Here is a 20261-nt window from a genome sequence, read left to right as displayed (position 1 = left end):
GACCTAATAATGTGTGTGTGACAGCGCCATCTGCAGCCCGACTTCTGCAGGACAGTATTCCAGGTGTGTGAGAGTGAAAAGGGCCCCCTTGTCCCGGTTAACAGTCCAGCGATGATGTGTGTGGGTCTTTAAATCTGCTGGTCAATCGCATCACAGCAACATCATGTGACCGCGGCGAGGAAGAGCGCGAGTGAGCTGTCGAAACGGTCAAGGGTGGGAAGAAACTAAAGCTTGGTCTGAAAAAAAAGAATCGATGGAAATGAACGATCGGACGAACCAGATAAACCTCACTGGACAAATGTGTGTGTGTGTGTATGTGTGTGTGTGCGTATGTGTGAATATGTGTAAGTGTTTGCATATGTGTGTGTAAGTGTGTCTGTGTGTGTATAAGTTTATGTGCTATTATGTGAGTATGCGTATGTGTGTATGTACGTGTGTGTGTATGTGGGAATATGTGTAGGGGTGTGTGTGTATGTGCATGTTTGTGCCTATGCGTGTAAGTATGTGTGTATGTGTGTGCATGCATCTGTGTGTGTATGTGTCAATATGTGTATGCGTGTGTGTATGTGCATGTTTGTGCCTACGTGTATGTGCGTGTAAGTGTGTGTGTATGTGTGTGCATGCATCTGTGTGTGTATGTGTCAATATGTGTATGTAAGTGTGTGCGTGTGTATCTGTACGTGTGTAATTGTGTGTGTATCTGTATGTGGGTGTGTAGGGGTGTGTGCGTATGTGTGCATCTGTGTCTAAGTGTGTGTATGTGTGTGCACGTGTGTATGGGTGTGTATGTCTGTGTGTGAACGTGTAGGGGTGTGTGTGTGTGTATGTGTGCATCTGTGTGTAGGGGTGTGTATGTCTGTGTGTGAATGTGTAAGAGCGTGTAGGGGTGTGTCTGAGTGTGTGTTTGTCCGTAAGTGTGTGTATGTGTTTAAATGTGTGTGTATAGATGTGTGTGTATGTGTGTCTGTGCCTAAGTGTGTGTATGTGTTTAAATGTGTGTGTATAGATATGTCTGTGTGTCTGTGCCTAAGTGTGTGTATGTGTTTAAATGTGTGTGTATAGATATGTCTGTGTGTCTGTGCCTAAGTGTGTGTATGTGTTTAAATGTGTGTGTATAGATGTGTGTGTATGTGTGTGTATGTGTGTAAATGTGTGTGTGTATGTGTGCTTGCCGAATTGCCATAAATCTAAATAAAAAACTTTAAACTGCGCTCTGCCTCCTGCCTCATCATCACTGAAACCTGGAATGTCCCACAGTACAGCTTTAAACTCATCTACCTCCACGGACACAAGCCAGTGACTCCACCAGGCAACGCAGTAACATCTCTGTGGCGACGCACCCTCCGGTTAGAAAAGTTACCTAATGAACCTTTAACCAAACTGCATCGTGTTACATAAAGCGAACTCTCACTAAAATGTCAAAACGCGAGAGCAGAGCCGAACAATCCGCCGCACGTTAAATTGGCTAAACTCATACAGACTTGTGGGAAATTACCACTTCTCGCGTTACCGTGGCGACCGCACAGCTTCTCGGAAAGGCCCTACTGTGCATACATAGTCGACGTTTTCTTTTCCCCGACACTCAAAACGTCTGATTTTTTTTGATTGACTTACAAAGCCTATACCCCCCCGGCGGGCACATTTCCCCACACTCGACCGGCCCGGTTCAATGTCAACTCGCGCCGCACACATCGCCGTAACATATTCTCAATTAAATTAGCACAAACCAGTTCACGCGGCGCTCATATGCCTGCTTAACGCTTGGCTGCTAGCTTCTGTCCAACGACACAGCACAGCCTCGACCTTGAACCAGGCCAATATTAAAAAAAAAAAAAAAAACTATTACGCAAAACGGTATCGGCAATACATAATAAGTTTCCTTCACTGACTGCCGACGTTTAGCTAACTGCCACTACGATCGAACGGTTAAATTAGAATTTCAGGGCATCTTCAAACAACGCCCACTCTGATCTGAAAAGCTATCAAGAAAATATTAAAAGTTAGCTAATATCTGACCGTGGCTAATTGCGTTACTGTATAGAAGTGCGGATATTTCCCTAGCCGTTAGCGCTACTTAGCATCCTTAGACATAATTATGGTATGGATAGTTAATTTCAGTTGCATAAATAACAAAACGAGGGCATGTAAAGAAGTTAAAGAACAAAACGTGACCATATAAACGGGCCTGAAAAGATAGCACATTTTGAAGTTCGATATATCGGCGATGAAACGATAATATTTAAATAACAAAAAGTCCCCACGGCAAATATTGAACTTCAAAAATGATTGTTCTATCCAACATACACTGAACAATACGTCAATATAGTGATTATAGCAAATTCTGAAGTTCTATATATGTATCGTTACAGAGAAATATCGCGATAAATGATAATATTGAAGCTACTGATACGATAACAATAACGCACGATAATCACAGTTTATTTTTAAATAGACAGAATCATTAAAAGGCCGGAACTGCAACAAATAAAAAGCAGAACGTACCAATAATTAGCCACAGAAATAGGAATAGGCCTGTCACGAACATTTTGAAGTGAAAATAGACGATAAACGATAATATTGAACTAATTTATAGCACTGAAATACACAAATACACAAAACGATTCTAAATCTACAAGATAAATCTAATCGAAATCGAACAAGTAGGAGAATTAAACACTTTAGTACTTAGTTTTCCATAGAAAGTATTCAAGTCAACCTTTTGTGGCTTAAATATTATCATAAAAATTCATTAAAAAAATCATAAAAATTATCGTTAAATATTTCTTAGCTGGAACAAGTCGCGTATATATAAATAATTATCGTAAGTTATTTATTCAAACCTCTACAGCTCGATTTTTACCTTATTATTACATAAAAATGGCAGAAATCAACACAGTATTATAAAGAAACACGATAAATATTGACATCAAAAATATCGTTCCATCTTTCATATATAGAGCGATAAATCGATATAGTGATTTATCAGGACAGGCCTAAACACAAAAAACGTCCAGATGTAGAATTTGGAGGGATGTGGTTTAACATTCTGAGCTGAGACGCTGCGGCGGCGGTGATGTGCCAGATGGCAGTTTACATAAAGCTAATGGGAGACTCGTGTCGTGCTAAAGAGCCTATTAGGGTTTTCTGTTTGGCTCAAGTGTTTGAAAAGAGCTTCAGTGCAGAGTGCTTCAGGGACTGTACCGTTTCAGGGTGGAGCAAATGGAACTTATTTTTGGAGAGGTTCATGGTGGAGCAAATGGAAGTTAATTTTGGAGAGGTTAAGGGACTTTACTGGTTCATGGTGGAGCAAATGGAACTTATTTTTCGAGAGGTTCATGGTGGAGCAAATGGAACTTATGGATAGGTTCAGGAAATTTACTGGTTCAGGGTGGAGCAAATGGTAATTATTTTTGGAGAGGTTCATGGTGTAGTAATGGAAGTTATTTTTGGAGAGGTTAAGGGTCTTCACCGGTTCAGGGTGGAGCAAATAGAAGTTAATTTTGGAGAGGTTAAGGGTTTTACTGGTTCAGGGTGGAGCAAATGGGACTTATGGAGAGGTTAAGGGACTTTACTGGTTCAGGGTGGAGCAAATGGAACTTATTTTGGAGAGGTTCATGGACTTCACTGTTTCAGGATGGAGCAAATGGTAATTATTTTTGGAGAGGTTCATGGTGTAGTAATGGAAGTTATTTTTGGAGAGGTTAAGGGTCTTTACTGGTTCAGGGTGGAGTAAATGGTAATTACTTTTGAAGAGGTTCATGGTGGAGCAAATAGAAGTTAATTTTGGAGAGGTTAAGGGTTTTACTGGTTCAGAGTGGAGCAAATGGAACTTATTTTTAGAGATGTTCAGGGGTGTTACTGGTTCAGGGTGGAGCAAACCGAACTTGTGGAGAGGTTAAGGGACTTTACTGGTTCAGGGTGAAGCAAATGGAACTTATGGATAGGTTCAGGAAATTTACTGGTTCAGGGTGGAGCAAATGGTAATTATTTTTGGAGAGGTTCATGGTGTAGTAATGGAAGTTAATTTTGGAGAGGTTAAGGGTCTTCACTGGTTCAGGGTGGAGCAAATGGAAACGAAGGTTAGGTTATGTCTTACAAGGCCTGTTTGGATTTTAAATTAGAATTCAAGTAGAAATGGGACAATAAATATCGTTTATCGTGATCAAAATGGCAGACATGGGATATATTATAAAATCGTGATAATCGCCAACAAAGATGATCCTCATTACATCAGAACGAGCAGAACAAAAATACTTCTCCCTGATGGTCTCACTGTGGTTTTCACTGATAACAAAGTACAGCACTATGACAGTTTAAATATGGAACCTGTTCATAAAATTAAAATTATAATTATTCATATCCAGAACAATTTTTAACTGTCAGTAACTTTAATCACCATCATGAGATAATCGATGATATTCATGTCACCAAATTTCAAAATTGTCTCAGGCCTAAATTCAAGCTAAAGTTCAGGAAGGAAACTCCAGATTTTAGCTGCAGAAAACTGAAACACTGATTCCCCATGTTCAGTCCTGGTTTAGTCCTGGTTTAGTCCTGGTTCAGTCCTGGTTTAGTCCTGGTTTAGTCCTGCTTTAGTCCTGCTTTAGTCCTGCTTTAGAACAGGTTTAAAACAGGTTTAAAACTGGTTCAGTCCTGCTTTAGTCCTGGTTTAGTCCTGGTTTAGAACAGGTTTAGTCCAGGTTTAGTCCTGGTTTAGAACAGGTTTAAAACTGGTTCAGTCCTGGTTTAGAACAGGTTCAGTCCTGGTTAGTCCTGGTTCAGTCCTGGTTCAGTCCTGGTTCAGTCCTGCTTTAGTCCTGGTTCAGTCCTGCTTTAGTCCTGGTTCAGTCCTGGTTAGTCCTGGTTCAGTCCTGCTTCAGTCCTGCTTCAGTCCTGCTTCAGTCCTGCTTCAGTCCTGCTTTAGTCCTGGTTCAGTCCTGCTTTAGTCCTGCTTTAGTCCTGGTTCAGTCCTGCTTTAGTCCTGCTTTAGTCCTGCTTCAGTCCTGCTTCAGTCCTGCTTTAGTCCTGCTTTAGTCCTGCTTCAGTCCTGCTTCAGTCCTGGTTCAGCGTGAGATGATCCTTCTGGCACTAACACGTGGGAGATGTTGAAGGTCAAGTCTAAACTAAGCCGTTATAATTGTCAGATTCCAGTTTAAGTTTGTTTTAACACATTTATCTAAATCATTCTCATCTACTCTCACTTGGGCACAAAACTAATCAAAAAATGTGTCCTGCAAACGACTTTTTAACCCCGTAGTTTGGACCAATATTAACAAAACTGACTCTTGTGAGCTTTAAGTGTGAACATGGAACAATTTTAAGGGCCTATTTTACGTTTATTTTCCGTATGATAGAACATCTTAGAACCGTCTTAAAACTGCAGTTGATTCAAATACTCTAATCTAATCCTTCACGTCAACACAAACTAAGCTAAATTAGACTCCCGCCTGTGTCTTGCGTACATCCTTTTGAGTCCAAACGCATCAGAAACGCCAAAATGTTTGTATAAATCTTTGTAAAACTGGACAACTTTACGCGGAGAGCCGGTTTGTTATCTCCGCAGATATAACAACCCGCGGAGGTAGACACAACTCGCTTTAAAGTTCCTCATAAACAAACTTTTCCGTTGACATTTCTAGATCATCACATAAAGGCGGCGCGTTTCAGACTACGCCGTACTCGCGCGTTTTCGTCAATAAACCCTAAAAACCTTGTAAATACTCGGCTTGGCGTGTCACCGTTCCCAAATGCTGCCTTGTTAAAAGCACACACGCCGAGCCGCTCTCTCGCTAGCTCACCTGCGGCTAACCTTTGTCTGCGCGACGCTACACGGGATGAATGCAACTTTGGATTTTTTTCCGTTTTTTCCTGGCGTTTTTTTTTTTTTTTTTTTTGCCTCCGCCTTAGTCCTCTCCCACACTTCCTCCCCGGATAATGAGACGAGGAGTCCCGCGGCGAAGCGCTACTTAAAACATCTCAAAGCAAGAAGAAGAAGAAGAAGAAGTCAACACTAGCAGCGCGTCGGAGCCACTTGGACGAACGCTTACGATAATAACAGAAAGTAGCTAAGGGCTCTTCTCCATTTCGCTGTTTTTAAGTTCGAAATAAATCAGAACAAAACAACATTATCACGCCGAGTCAACGCCGTTTCACTCTTACGTAAAACCGAAATGGACCAGGATGGATTTTTAAACCCTACGGAGCGGCGTTAATCGATGGACAGTGATACAATACGTCTCCTTCACGGAACTGGGGATGTTTTATTGAGTCCCCGGCCCCAACGGACAACGAGACAATAGATCTTCCAACTCGGAGGCTATTCTCGCAATGATGGGAATTCCGATTCGTTCCACATTTTTTTGTCATCGAGATGCACGGGGCTTTTTAGTTTTCCCAGTGGCGTTCCGTTGGGGAAAGGCGTTGGGACATCGCTGACTCAACGTTTCAAGAAGTAACAATATTAATCCAAGTCTTTTGTTGGTTTTTCAAGGTCCGATGTTTTTCACGAAATGGACAAAATGGACTATTGTGAGGTTTAAGTCATGTTTTAAAGCTGTTACGTCGTCAAAAACAGACCTGGAGTTGTGTTTTTTTCCAGTCACACACGCCTTTTACCTTTAGTTCAGTAAAAATTGCAGATTAAAGACTCAAAAAAACATTGAAAAAGGTCATGTAGTGCTACAAAAAGCCCAACTTAATTTGAATATTTTAATGTTAAAGGGCCAATAATGCACAAAACTGACTCTTGTGATGTTTAAGTCGTGTTTTAATGTTGTTTCCTCCTCAAAAACAGACCTGGAGTTGTGTTTTGTTTCATTCACACACGTTTGAGTCACACTTTATTATTAGTCTGTAACATCTCCAAAATGCTCTGTTCCACCTTGTGATGTCATCAAGTGGTAGCTCCTTTTATATTTAGTTCAGTAGACACTGGAAATTCCAGAGCTGAAATGATCCAATTTATTCTAGAAATGAAGGTGTGTGGAGTTTAAAAACACAGCGGAGCACTTCCTGTATCACCACATGATGACATCACAAGGTGGAACAGAGTGTTTTCAGTTTGAGAGAAGGACTCAGCCTAAATGTGCAGGGTTTGCAGAGCATTAAACCAGGACTAGACCAGGACTAGACCAGGACTAAACAAGGACTAGACCAGGACTAAACCAGGACCAAACAAGGACTAAACCAGGACTAAACCAGAACAAAACCAGGACTAAACCAGAACTAAACCAGAACTAAATCAGGACTAAATCAGGACCAAACAAGGACTAAACTGGAACAAAACCAGGACTAAACCAGGATTAAAACAGGAAATGTAGAAAAATTAAAAACAGTAATATATTTTATATTTCAAATTCTGTGCAAAGTGCTTTTGTTTTTTCAGGACTTTTGGGTTTAGATTAAAGAAATTATATAAGAGCGCAAAAAGAGATTGATTTAAAACACGGTGGAGCACTTCCTGTATCACCACATGATGACATCACAAGGTGGAACAGAGTGTTTTCAGTTTGAGAGAAGAGCTCAGCCTAAATCTGCAGGTTTGTGCGTTAAACGTGTGTGAATGAAACAAAAAAACACAACTCCAGGTCTGTTTGTGACGAGGAAACATTAGATCAGATTTAAAAAATAGCGTAATATGTTCCCTTTAAATAACTTTAAGTCCAGAATTACTTAACGTATTTAAACCAGATGCCCAACCTGCTCCTTGCCTCCCGTTTAATCAGACAAACCGCGTGGAAATGTGCACGACCGAATTAGCGTTGTCAGTCAGAAGTAGTTGCAACTTTCAACAAAGATTGGATTTTTTCAACTCCTCGCTAACAATTTGATTTGCATAAAACTGTGATTAGCATTCGGAAACAACAACAACGAAAAAAGTTAGCAAATTGCAGAGCTTGTTTACCTCTAAAAACCCCAATTTGTCAATGAATCTGAGCCAAAATTCAGGCTTCTAAAATCCAACGCAACCTCGATTCTAATTTAAATCAGTCTTATTATAATCTACGACGCCCGCGGATCATTATGTTAGAATTTGCACATTTTAAATCGCAATATTCATCTAAAACGACATAACAAAAGATGACGTTTACCATTGGGCACCGCAAAGTTGGAGAGTTGGCGCCCCCTATGGACAGCTGCACGTCACACTAGCGAGCAGCAGATTTTTAAAAATTTGATACCAAAATGACGACGTGACGCTGCCGAATCCCACGAGATTAAGAAGATAAAACTGGAGAAGGAAGTGCGTACGTCACAATGGGCGAAAACGCGGCAAAATGGCGTCTTCGGGATCACTCCAAATACGACTTTAAGCGAGTAAATGGTGAGAAGAAACAACTAAAACATGGATCAAAGCTCTGAAAACTCCATTTTGCAGAATAAGTTTGATTTAAGCTCAATATTTTATAATCTACGGAAACAAACAGAGGAACAACTTGATAATAATTCAAATATCTTGATTTTGGTTGACAATCATATCTTCGAACATTCCATCATTTTCGACGTCCTTGGCCTCGCTCAAACCCAACAATCTCCAGCCTTAACGTCTGAAAGCACTGCATTTTACAAACAACCAACTCTTTACTCCCAAGTACTACATATATACACACAGGTTTCAAAGTAAAAGTACTCCAAGCTCTTGTATATGATGAGTATAAGGGCGTCTTTAAGGTCCTCTATGAAACAAAATGGACTTTTCTGAGGTTTAAGTCGTGTAATAATGTTGTTTTCTCCTCAAAAACAGACCTGGAGTTGTGTTTTGTTTCATTCACACATGTTTGAGTCACACTTTATTATTAGTCTGTCACATCTCCAAAGCTCAAAATGCGACGTTCCACCTTGTGATGTCATCAAGTGGTAGTTTTCAAGTTAACAGCTACGTTTTAACTTTAGTTCAGTCGAGATAAGTGGCAATTCCAGATTAGCTGAAATGATCCAAGTGATTCTAGAAATGAAGGTGTGTGGAGTTTAAAAACACAGTGGAGCACTTCCTGTATCGCCACATGATGACATCACAAGGTGGAACAGAGTGTTTTCTGTTTGAGAGAAGAACTCGAACAGAATTATAGAGCACTAAACGAGGACAAAACGAGGACTAAACCAGGACTGAATCAGGACTAAACCAGGACGAAACCAAGACTAAATCAAGACTAAATCTGGACTAAACCAGGACTAAACCAGGACTGAACCAGGACTGAACCAGGACCGAACCAGGACTAAACCAGGACTAAACTAGAACTAAACCAGGACTAAACTAGAACTAAACCAGAACTAAACCAGGACTGAACCAGGACTGAACCAGGACTAAACCAGGACTATAAACGCATGCGTAAATGAAACAAAACACAACTCCAGGTCTGTTTGTGATGAGGAAACAGAATAAAACATCTGGCAGATCAGAAACCAGCGTAACACATCCCCTTTAACACACATCCCCTTTAACATACATCCCCTTTAACACACATCCCCATTAACACACATCCCCTTTAACACACATCTCCTTTAACATACATCCCCTTTAACACACATCTCCTTTAACATACATCCCCTTTAACACACATCCCCTTTAACACACATCCCCATTAACATACATCCCCTTTAACACACATCCCCATTAACACACATCCCCTTTAACACACATCCCCTTTAACACACATCCCCTTTAACACACATCCCCTTTAACACACATCCCCATTAACACACATCCCCTTTAACACACATCCCCATTAACACACATCCCCTTTAACACACATCCCCATTAACACACATCCCCTTTAACACACATCTCCTTTAACATACATCCCCTTTAACATACATCCCCTTTAACACACATCCCCATTAACACACATCCCCTTTAACATACATCCCCTTTAACACACATCTCCTTTAACATACATCTCCTTTAACATACATCCCCTTTAACGTACATCTCCTTTAACGTACATCCCCTTTAACATACATCCCCTTTAACATACGTTTTTGCTTCTCGTGCAGCAAAAGTGTCACTCCCGATTCCTCCAAACCCCAAACAACACTTCCCGATAGAATTAATGAACAGCGAACGCGAGAGTTCAACAATATATCAAAGATGGCCTCCAGGAGTCTTCAGCTTTGGACTCTTTGAAAGCCGACACCGCCTCCCTAGAAAACGTATCATGGCCCTAGGACACGGCCGGGACTTGATAATGCGTCGTAAACTGTCAAAAGATAAACTACCGCACCGGGCTGCTACCGCTGCTGTGGCGGGGAGTCTGGGAGAAGCCGCCTTGCCCGAGGACACAAGCGCAGCAGCGATGACGAGGGCGGGACGAGCGTTCAGTGTTTGTACGGACGACCCAGGTGTTTCGCAAACGCAGAAACTCGAGGGATTTGTAGAAGCGAACGATATCAACGAGATGCCGTTTTAACATCGTTTTTGACTAATACACGGTTATTATTTTGAATTTTGTCGCTTTAATTTCGCTCAGACCTCACGTAAGTCCAGACAATACGCATCTAATTAGACGTAGAAGATGTATCGCAACTTTTTCTAGAGATAGTTTTATTAATATGCAAAAATATCAAGTAAAAATTGAATTAAAAGTCAAATTAACTGAAGCGTCTTGTGTTTCCGCCCATATATGGACCTGTCCTTCAGTGAATTACAAACACAACAGTCGTATTTATCATTATTTGTGAGATTTGAGCTGTAAATGTTTGAATTATTAACTTTTATGACTCATTAAAGACGCAAAATCATCACTCAAAGGTCCGATATGACGCAAAATTGACTCTTGTGAGCGTTAAGTTGTGTTATGATGCTGTTTTCTCCTCAAAAACTGACCTGGAGTTGTGGTTTTGTTTCACTCACACACGCTCTGTTCCAACTTGTGATGTCATGAAGTGGTAGTTTTCAAGTTAACAGCTACATTTTAGGTTTAGTTCAGTAGAAATTGGTCATTCCTGGGCTGAAATTATCCAAATTATTCAAGTTAGTGAGTTTAAAAACACAGTGGAGCACTTCCTGTATTACCACGTGACATCACAAGGTGGAACGGCATTAGAACATAGATCAGAAAACAGCGTAATATGGGCCCTTTAAACATTTTTATGGAGATAATGCAACAAAAAACAAACAGATCGAGATATTAACTTTTGTCAATATTGCTAAATGGCTGTGTAACTGTGTATTTCCTGAAAAACTGATATTTTAAGAGAGTCATACCTTTTAATTTACTTTGTCGTGGCCACATAAAATCACGTGGCGGGCTACATTTGGCCCACGGGCCTTGAGTTTGACACATGTGGTCTAAGACGTAGAATTATCAGAAAATGACAATAGACTCAGACCGTTCATTCTGTAATGCTTAGGGATGCACCGATATTATATTTGTATCAGATATCGGCGCAGATATTGAAAATTCAGGTGGATCAGATATCGGTTCCAAGATATCGGCTCAGTTTAGTGAACAGTGTTGGCTCAAAACACATCGTAGTACTGAAATATTTTTTTCTAAAACTGTTCTAGACTTACTTTAAATGATAAAAAACACATTTGGGTAATATTTAACCGTACGCCATCTCATCGGCAGACGCTTAAAGCCAAAGTATCGAAATCAGTATTGGAAGAGAAAAAAACAAATCGCTACCGTTAGCCCGGACCACTTTACAAGTACAGGTAAGTTTGCGTTCACCCATCAATCCTCCTACAAACTCCACGTATGAACAGTTTGGAAATCGAACTCGCCCGTTTTACCTCCGACGCTGCAGGGGGCGCTAACCTCTTTACCATCGCCTCGCATCCCCTCGTTCTTCATCAAATCCAAATTAAGCCATTTCTGTTTGAAGCGTAACTCCAGCCCAAGAGGAGTCATTGTCTCTCACAAAAGCGCGCACAAATACTCCCGCCCACACGCGCAACATACAAAGCTACGTCCGCGGCTAACGGCAACGGAAAATCCCATTGTGTCGGTGACAGACGGGAGTTTTAAATAATGGACCTGCCGCGGTGTCACTTCTCACCGCCGTCGATTAGAACTGCCGCGTTTATGTTTAAAGAGGCCATATTGTACCGTTTTGTGAGCTGTTCTAATGTCGTTTCCTCGTCGCAAACAGACCTGGAGTTATTTAGACTTCTCTCACGCAGAAAACACCCTGTTCCACCTTGTGATGTCATCATGTGGTATGTTTAGAAAAGCAATAAACGCGTGTATTTTTGAGCGACTGAATAAATGTGTAGTCGAATCCGAGAGAGATTAGTTCGTTTGATTCTGTAGAAAGTGTTGGGCAAAGCGGTAACTCCATTTCCGTGGGAACGCAGCGGCAAAGTTACGCAGTGCAGCTTTAAAGGGCACATATTATGCTATTTTTTAAAGTTGTTTCCTTGTCACAAACAGACCTGGAGTTGTGTTGTTTTTTTTTTTTGCTTCATTCACACATGTTTAACACCCAAACCCTGCATATTTAGGGCTGAGTTCTTCTCTCAAACTGAAAAAAAATGTGTTCCACCTTGTGATGTCATCATGTGGTAATACAGGAAGTGCTCCACTGTGTTTTTAAACTCCACACAGCTTCATTTCTAGACTCTTTTGGATCATTTCAGCTCTGGAATTGCCACTTATCTCGACTGAACTAAAGGTAAAAGGTAGGTGTTAACTTGAAAACTACCACTTTGTGACATCACAAGGTGGAACGGAGCATTTTGGGGTTTGGAGATGTTACAGACTAGTAATAAACGGTTACTCAAACATGTGTGAATGAAAAAAACACAACTCCAGGTCTGTTTTTGACAAAGTAACAGCATTATAACACGACTTAACACTCATAAAAGTCCATTTTGCGTAATGTACGACCTTTAAAAAACGGTTTACGTCGTCGTCTTGTACCGTTTTCTGCCTTCGTATCAGCCCCAAAACGAGCACAAACCCCAACGCTTCCGCACACCAGGCATCTGAATGAGCTCAAACAACAGCCTTAAGGGACGGGATCTGAACAAGCAAAAGAGGAGACAGAATCATGAAAGCCCGAGTCGGCAGCTGGAAATTAGGGAACGGCGTTTTGTGGGAGAGAATGGGAACGCTGCAACTAAACCTGAGGGATCACGCGGAGCTAGAACGATAACTGTAATTATTCTGCTCGTTAGAATCGATCATAATGGCAGGTTACCGTTTTTAAGAGACGTGAGAACTTCGCGCCGTTTCGTCACCTTAACTAATTAGCGTACGTGCTAGCTGTCAGGAACGACGCGATCGGAAAAGATCAGCTGATTAAGACGGAAGACGCACCGTTACATGCAGAGGGATAGTCTAACGTTTTGCAAACATTGGGACATTTTTGACATTTTTAAGTAATATTTTGAGATTTGAGCTGTACAGGGAAGAATCGATCACTTCTACGGATAATTATCAGTTCATTTTATTCGATTATTACGGTCAAAATAATTACAAATTGACGAATTTTTTTAAAGGGGATGTGTTACGCTGTTTTCTTATTTATGTTCTAATGTTTCCTCGTCACAAACAGACCTGCAGTTGTGTTTTTTTGTTTATTTAGGCTTCTCTCACGCTGAAAACACTCTGTTCCACCTTGTGATGTCATCATGTGGCGATACAGGAAGTGCTCCACTGTGTTTTTAAACTCCACACACCTTCATTTCTAGAATCATTTGGATAATCTCAGCCCTGGAATTGCCAATTTCTACCAAATAAAAGGTCAAAAGTACATGCTAACTTGAAAACTACCACTTCATGACATCACAAGGTGGAACGGAGCATTTTGAGCTTTGCAGGTGTAGACAGACTGATAATAAATTGCAACTCAAACGTGTGTGAATGAAACAAAACACAACTCTAGGTCTGTTTTTGACTATAGGACCTTTAAATATGGAAACTATTCATAATATTAACATTATAATTAATCATATCGAGCACATTTTTAAAGTGTCAGCAACTTTAATCATTATAATCGTGATATAATCGTAAATCGCAATTATTTTGGCCATGATAATTGGATAGAATGAACCATTAATTAGCCGTAGAAGTGATTCATTCTACCCTGTACAGCTCAAATCTCAGCGTGTTACTTAAAAACGTCAAAAAAACCTCCCAATTTTTGCACAAAAAAACCCCAAAAACACATCGATATAGTGATAATCGTGACGCCAAGTTTCAGTATCGTCGCACGTCTACTCAGGCATGGATGAAGCGTGTACAATCGTTTGCTAACAGTACTTATAGATCGATACAACAGCAGTGGAAATCTATAAATTCCTGACATATTTAAAGTAGTAGTTGACACTTAAAGATTCCACAGTCCGAGCCTCAACTCTCGGATAATCCCATTGTGTCCCACGTTTTTCCAGTGGACTATAGAGAGACTCACTGCGTTTGTTATAACCATTTGTTATTTAAGTAAAAGTACAGATATCACAGCAAATAAATGCGATTTTCTACTAAATATAAGTAGAAGTAAAAGTATCACATGAAAAAATCACCCGGATTTTCCAGAGTATAAGCCGCACCAGCCAAAAATGCAAAATAATGAAGAAAAAAAAAAAAAATTTCACGTGTAAGTCGCACCTGAGTATAAGTCGCACCCCCGGACAAACTATGAAAAAAGTGCAACTTGTAGTCCGGAAAATACAGTATTTAAGTAAAAGTATTAAAGCGCCTGTTTGAAAATGTACTTAAAAGAGTAAAAGTCAAAGTATTTAACGCAGATTTTGAAGTTTAATGAAGCTGATTTTAGACAGTAATGAAAAAATACTTTGCTTTTCAAAACGTAGTGGAGTAGAAAGAACAGATAAAGCTCTCAAATGCAGTAAAGTAAAAGTAAAACATATCCTTTCACGTACTTGACTACTTTTACTTGTTGTTACGTTGCACCACAGCAATTATTTGACGTATTTAGTTCCAGGGGGATTTTTAGATTCCATTGTTGGCGTGTTTAGACAGTGCAATTAGGCTAAAACATTCTGCCCTCCCCTCTCTGTATAATCCATGCAACTACGACTCGCAAAGATACTTCTGCTTAAGTACTACGGCTGCAAAATGTATTTAAGTACAGCAAAATGTATTTAAGTACAGTATTTTGTATGCATGAAGTGGAATCAACTCCAAACTGAACTAAAAACGTCTTTAAATCTTAATAATTTGCACTTTATCCACATGAGTCTAGTTCATTTTTTCTGCACGTAACGATTTTTAATATTTGTATTCACCTCATTTTGGAAGTTGCCGCGGGCGCCGCCATCGCCATCGTCATCTGGGTTGTATTATTTTGCACGGAGCTGCCGATCTCAACAGTAAATAAGTTCTACAGGGACTAAAGAGCCGTTTTAAAGCCTTTAGAGAATCGGTTCAGCGTTGACTCGTTGCGTATAAACGTTAAACATGTGACAAGACGCAACGTACTTAACATCAGATTTTTGCTTTTTTTCCCCAAGCTTTTCCCAAATTTTCCATTGAAAGCAACAAGATTCCCACATAACCGGTTTATTCGCATGTGTGGGAAAAGTGGGCGGGGCTAAATAAGGTCAATAAATGCCAAAAAACGTCATTTTTTAGAAACGGAAACACGTTTTTTAAAGTGCGTTCACCTGCCCAGGGACCGTAGAAGTAAAGCAGCACGAGCTAAATCTGGTACAAAACATCTTTTCTTTTTGTAAGATTAATACATTTGTACACGGTCCCTTACAAATAAAAACAAAGAACGTAAGCCGCATTTAATTTGGTAAAAATAGACGCATTTCAACACGTTTATGGGTCACTAACGCAGACCTCGAACCTTCAAGTCCGGCTGTAACTTAGTCCCACGATCTGAAACGTGGCCCATCCATGCATTTCATTTTCTTTCGCTTTTTTCCAAGTTGGTATCCTTGGTTAAATATTGTGTTTTTACAGCCTCTTCTTGCCGTAATAACTAATGCAGACCTGTAAACCCAGAGCCATTAGGAACAACTGCTCCCTTGTGAAACAGCTCATTGGCCATTACTACAGTCTTTTAAAAGCTGGGAGCGTCAAATCAAATCATTTCATTAGTTTTACACATCACAGCTAATCAACAAAGAATACAACCTCAAGTCTTAGGAAAATGTCTCTATAGAAGTCGATTAATGCGGGTTGATTACGAGTCGGAACGGGAAGGTAGAGCGCTTTAAATCAGAGCGAAAGTGCGTGTTTGTGTCTCTATAGTTAGAATCTGTGATAATCTGCACATTTTAAATCACAACATTCATCTAAAACGACTTAATAAACCCAACAAGTCCGCTGATTTCATGTTAGAAAACTGCGGCGTCCAACGGGAGCTGACGTCGCCGTAAACGTCACCGCAACAAAGCGCCGTGTAGCTATTGGACAGCTGCGCGTCACACTAGCGATTAGTAGATTTTTTTTTTCTTCATTTGAACCAAAATGATGACGCGACGCAGCCAAATCTTACAAATATCATCGATTAAGTGAATAAAATTGAAGGAGGAAGTGGGCGTGTCACAGTGAAGGTGAAAACGGGGATTATTCAGCAAAATGGCGTCTTCAAAAATAAGCGTTTAAAGAACAAACGTGAAACAACTTCAGCGGCTCAATGAGAAGAAACAACTAGGACATGGTTAAAACCTCGTCGATTTTGCAGAATAGGTCTTTAAGATTTCAGAGCAGACATGTCAGACTCAGGCCCACGGGCAAAATTTGGCCCTCGATATGACTATATTTGGCCCCCGAGATCATATCATAATTTTGTCCGTTTGTGAATTTGAGTTTGACGCCCATGTCTTTGAGGTTTAAAGAGTTTTTCATATATTATCAGGGAAAAGTATGACAGATTAAGGAAATAAAACTGAAGGAGGAAGTGCGTACGTCACAGCGGAGGTGAAAACGGGGATTGATTTACAAAATGGCGTCTTGAAAATAAGCGATTAAAGATTAAACTCGAACAACTTCAGCGACTCAACGAAAAGAAACGACTAGAACACAATTAAAATCTCTAAAAAGTCCAGCTCTGATTTAACCACACGACACAATCCTTCTCTAGATCACCCCGGCATTTCATCTCAAATCAAAAACACCGAGCGCGCGCCATCCTCTTCCATCTTCGTCCATATTTCATAGTTTGGACTTCTGCAGTTTACCCGCCTAATTATGCCCTGCAGGGGCTGTAGCGGCGACTTAGCTCATCCCCCCAAACCACATCAGACAGCTGTTGGACATACAAGGTGCAAAAAGCCCTGAGTAACTTGGCGCGGTCCCAGATGTTCTTGGACTGCGTTGGTTTAGTTAGGCCCGTCACGATAACACGCTGTGAAGGACGGGGAAAAGATCACGTTTAAACGACAAAACAACAACAAAACAGTGATAACGGGATCATTTTAAGACACGAGCGGCAACGAAGCAATAGCAGAATGAAGAAATAACAATAAAAAACACAAACATCTCTCAATTTTTGCAAAGAAAAACGCACTCCGAGCCCAAATACACGTAGCTCCAGGTGCGATATATTGAAGTCTATGCAATAATTACCACAGCAGGTCTAGGTTTAGTCGAATGTCCTGCCTCGATGCACAAATTTACCCATCTGATAGCAATCTAGGACGAGTACAAAGGCAGCACAGAGGCTATAGTCATGCCCCAGCACGCCGGTACCACAGTGCAGCGTGTGTGTTTAGTGCGTAAAAAGTCCACACCTACAATCATTTCAGTGCCAGGGCATATACACCGTGCAATTTAGCGTCCATTTCCAACTCCTCCAGTGCACACACTCGTTCTCCAGACTCGGTTCTTCAAATAAAATGAAATTGAGTGGGTGTCACGGGCACTAGGGCTGCACTCAACCTAAAAAACTGCGCTATATACGAGGCCTGCTGGTATTTTTAGCCGGGAATTGAGTAAAGAGCGAGCATCCCCAAACGCGCAGGGGGGACAGCATCCATCCACGGCACGGGGGGCTCGCTCCAGTGACACCGAGGTGCCTGCGTTTGCATCCGTTTGCGACTGTGGAGGAATGCAACACGGGGTGAAAGTGGCTGTTCTTTTTTAGTAAGAGCACAGAGGAGGGGGAAGAAAAGGGGGAAAAAGACGTCAACGAACCAATACGCAAAGATAAACACGAACCAGCTCGGGCTTTAGTTCAAACAGATGCGAGCAAATAAGCGCAGGGGGAGGCTGTTTAAGGCTGTTAAAACACTGAAAGAGCCTTTATATTTATATTTCAACATGGCAAAACGCACGGTCCGTGGGAAGGAAAAGGGGAGAGAACCAAGGGGGGGAAAGAAGAGTGGGCACGGGGCGCACAGTGGCCGCACAACGCGCATGGTTCTCGGGGTAAAAACAACCGAAAGGACGCGCTGCTTGGACTGACATCAGATGGATTTGGTGCCAAGGAAAGGAACCAGCTCTGGACTTTTGATTTAACGTGGATTTTTACGTTTCTTTAGGCGTTATTTATTGATAAAAAAGCACAGATTGGTCACGCTAAACGCAGTGTTGTTACAGGCAGACGCTGGATTTGGATAAAAATGGTGGTTAAATGGCATCGTAACGGGACATTTACAGATGCTAAAGAGGTTCCACGGTGTTGAGTGGTCAGGGGGGGGGAGCGTGTGTGTCCGCAGATCTGAGGAAACGCTCTGTGCAATAGTGACATTATGTCGGAACAAATGAAATAGTGTTTTGACGCGGTTCCTCTCCGCGCGCCTGGAAAACCCACCGCGTGAACAGCTTTTACTGCATCACGATCCACACAATTACCATCACCATTATTTATCACGTCCATAAACAACCCCACACGAGCCCCACACAGACCCACACAGACCCACACTCACTTCCGAAGCTGTTCCCGCATCGCCCACCGTCCCCGCGCGCTCCCGGTCCGATGTGGGGGGAAAAAAAAAAAAAAAAACAAAAAAAACACCCTCCTGAGAAGCGACAGGAACCGACACGAGGTTCTAAAAGTGTCCGAGCTCCGAGCGCGGTCCTCGTCCTCCTCCTGCTGCTCCTCCTGCTCCTCCTGCTGCCAGTGTCCGGGATGACCGTGTGTGCGAGCGTCCGTGCGCCGTGTGTTCCGCTCTGCAGGCGCCACAGTGGGCTGCAGAGGCTGAGCGGCCGCCGTAACGCAGGTGAAGCGCAGGAGAGAGCGCACGGACACTGCTTCCCGTTTGGACTTTCACAATAAAGCTCAGGGAAAAACAAAAAAAAAAAACAACTCACGGGCTGATTCGAACACGAGGGAAAAGGGAGATGGGGGTTGGCGCAGCTGAACCAGGGTTTTATTCTGCACTTTTTTGTTTTAATCTTAATTTTAATCCACTTCCAGTCTATTGCTCTAAAACACGTGTCAAACTCAAGGCCCGCGAGCCAAATGTGGCCCTCCACCTCATTTTATATGGCCCTCGACAGGGAAAATTAAAAGGTATGATAGACTTACACTGTCATTTTACCAGGAGACATGCAGCTACACAGCCATTTTTACATCTAAGCAAACAGTTAATGAACAAATTAGAAAAGTAGTTATTTATTTTACATCTGGCCCTTTCAGAGCAGCCATTTTGGTGATGTGGCCCTCGGTGAAAATGCGTTTGACACCACTGCTCTAAAACCTTCTAATCAGGTGAGAAATCTAAGGGTAATAATGGACTCAGAAGCCAGAAGCGCTTTTTACCATCTGAAAACATAAAAAATGTAAATGTTTACTGTCTAAACCAGACGTAGAGAGACTTGTCCTGCGTTTGTGTCCAGTAGATTAGACGACTGTAATGTCCTGCTCACTGGCCTCTCCAAACGAGCCTCAAGACAGAACAGAACATCCAGAACATCCAGAACATCCAGAACACTGCTGCTCAGGTCAGGACTAGAACCAGGAAGTACTTCACACATGTGTCCTGTGGCTCAGGTCTCTGGCTCCTGTGGCTCAGAGACTTTAAAGCAGCTCAGTGTGAACAAGTCTCTCCATGGACCAGCACCAAAGAACATCTCCCACATGAGCCACAAGAACCATCTCACATGAGGAGGACTAAACCAGGACTGAACCAGGGCTAAACCAGGGCTAAACCAGGGCTAAACCAGGACTAAACCAGGGCTAAACCAGGGCTAAACCAGGACTAAAACGGGACTAAACCGGGACTAAACCGGGACTAAACCGGGACTAAAGCGGGACTGAACCAGGGCTAAACCAGGACTAAACCAGGGCTAAACCGGGACTAAACCGGGACTAAACCGGGACTAAACCGGGACTAAAGCGGGACTGAACCGGGACTGAACCAGGACTAAACCAGGGCTAAACCAGGACTAAACCAG

The 20261-nt window shown here is 41.7% G+C and overlaps 1 protein-coding gene across 16 annotated transcripts in view; it reads right to left on the bottom strand.

Annotated features, from left to right (window-relative positions):
- Positions 1-20261, bottom strand: part of dmd (dystrophin) — a 500656-nt gene that overhangs the window by 62428 nt on the left and 417967 nt on the right. The window contains exon 1 of one of the 16 annotated variants that reach the window (XM_033977591.2): positions 18791-19108. The exons of the other annotated variants lie outside the window; for them this stretch is intronic. Within the exon in view, the coding sequence (XP_033833482.1) occupies positions 18791-18810 (20 nt within the window). The 5' untranslated portion in view covers positions 18811-19108. Of the gene's footprint in view, positions 1-18790; positions 19109-20261 lie in introns of those variants that run through there. 16 annotated transcript variants of the gene reach the window in all.

Source organism: Periophthalmus magnuspinnatus, chromosome 2 (genome assembly GCF_009829125.3).
Source record: "Periophthalmus magnuspinnatus isolate fPerMag1 chromosome 2, fPerMag1.2.pri, whole genome shotgun sequence".
Lineage (NCBI taxonomy): Eukaryota > Metazoa > Chordata > Actinopteri > Gobiiformes > Gobiidae > Periophthalmus > Periophthalmus magnuspinnatus.
Note: the sequence above shows the minus strand (reverse complement) of the source record. Positions and strands in the feature narration are given on the sequence as shown.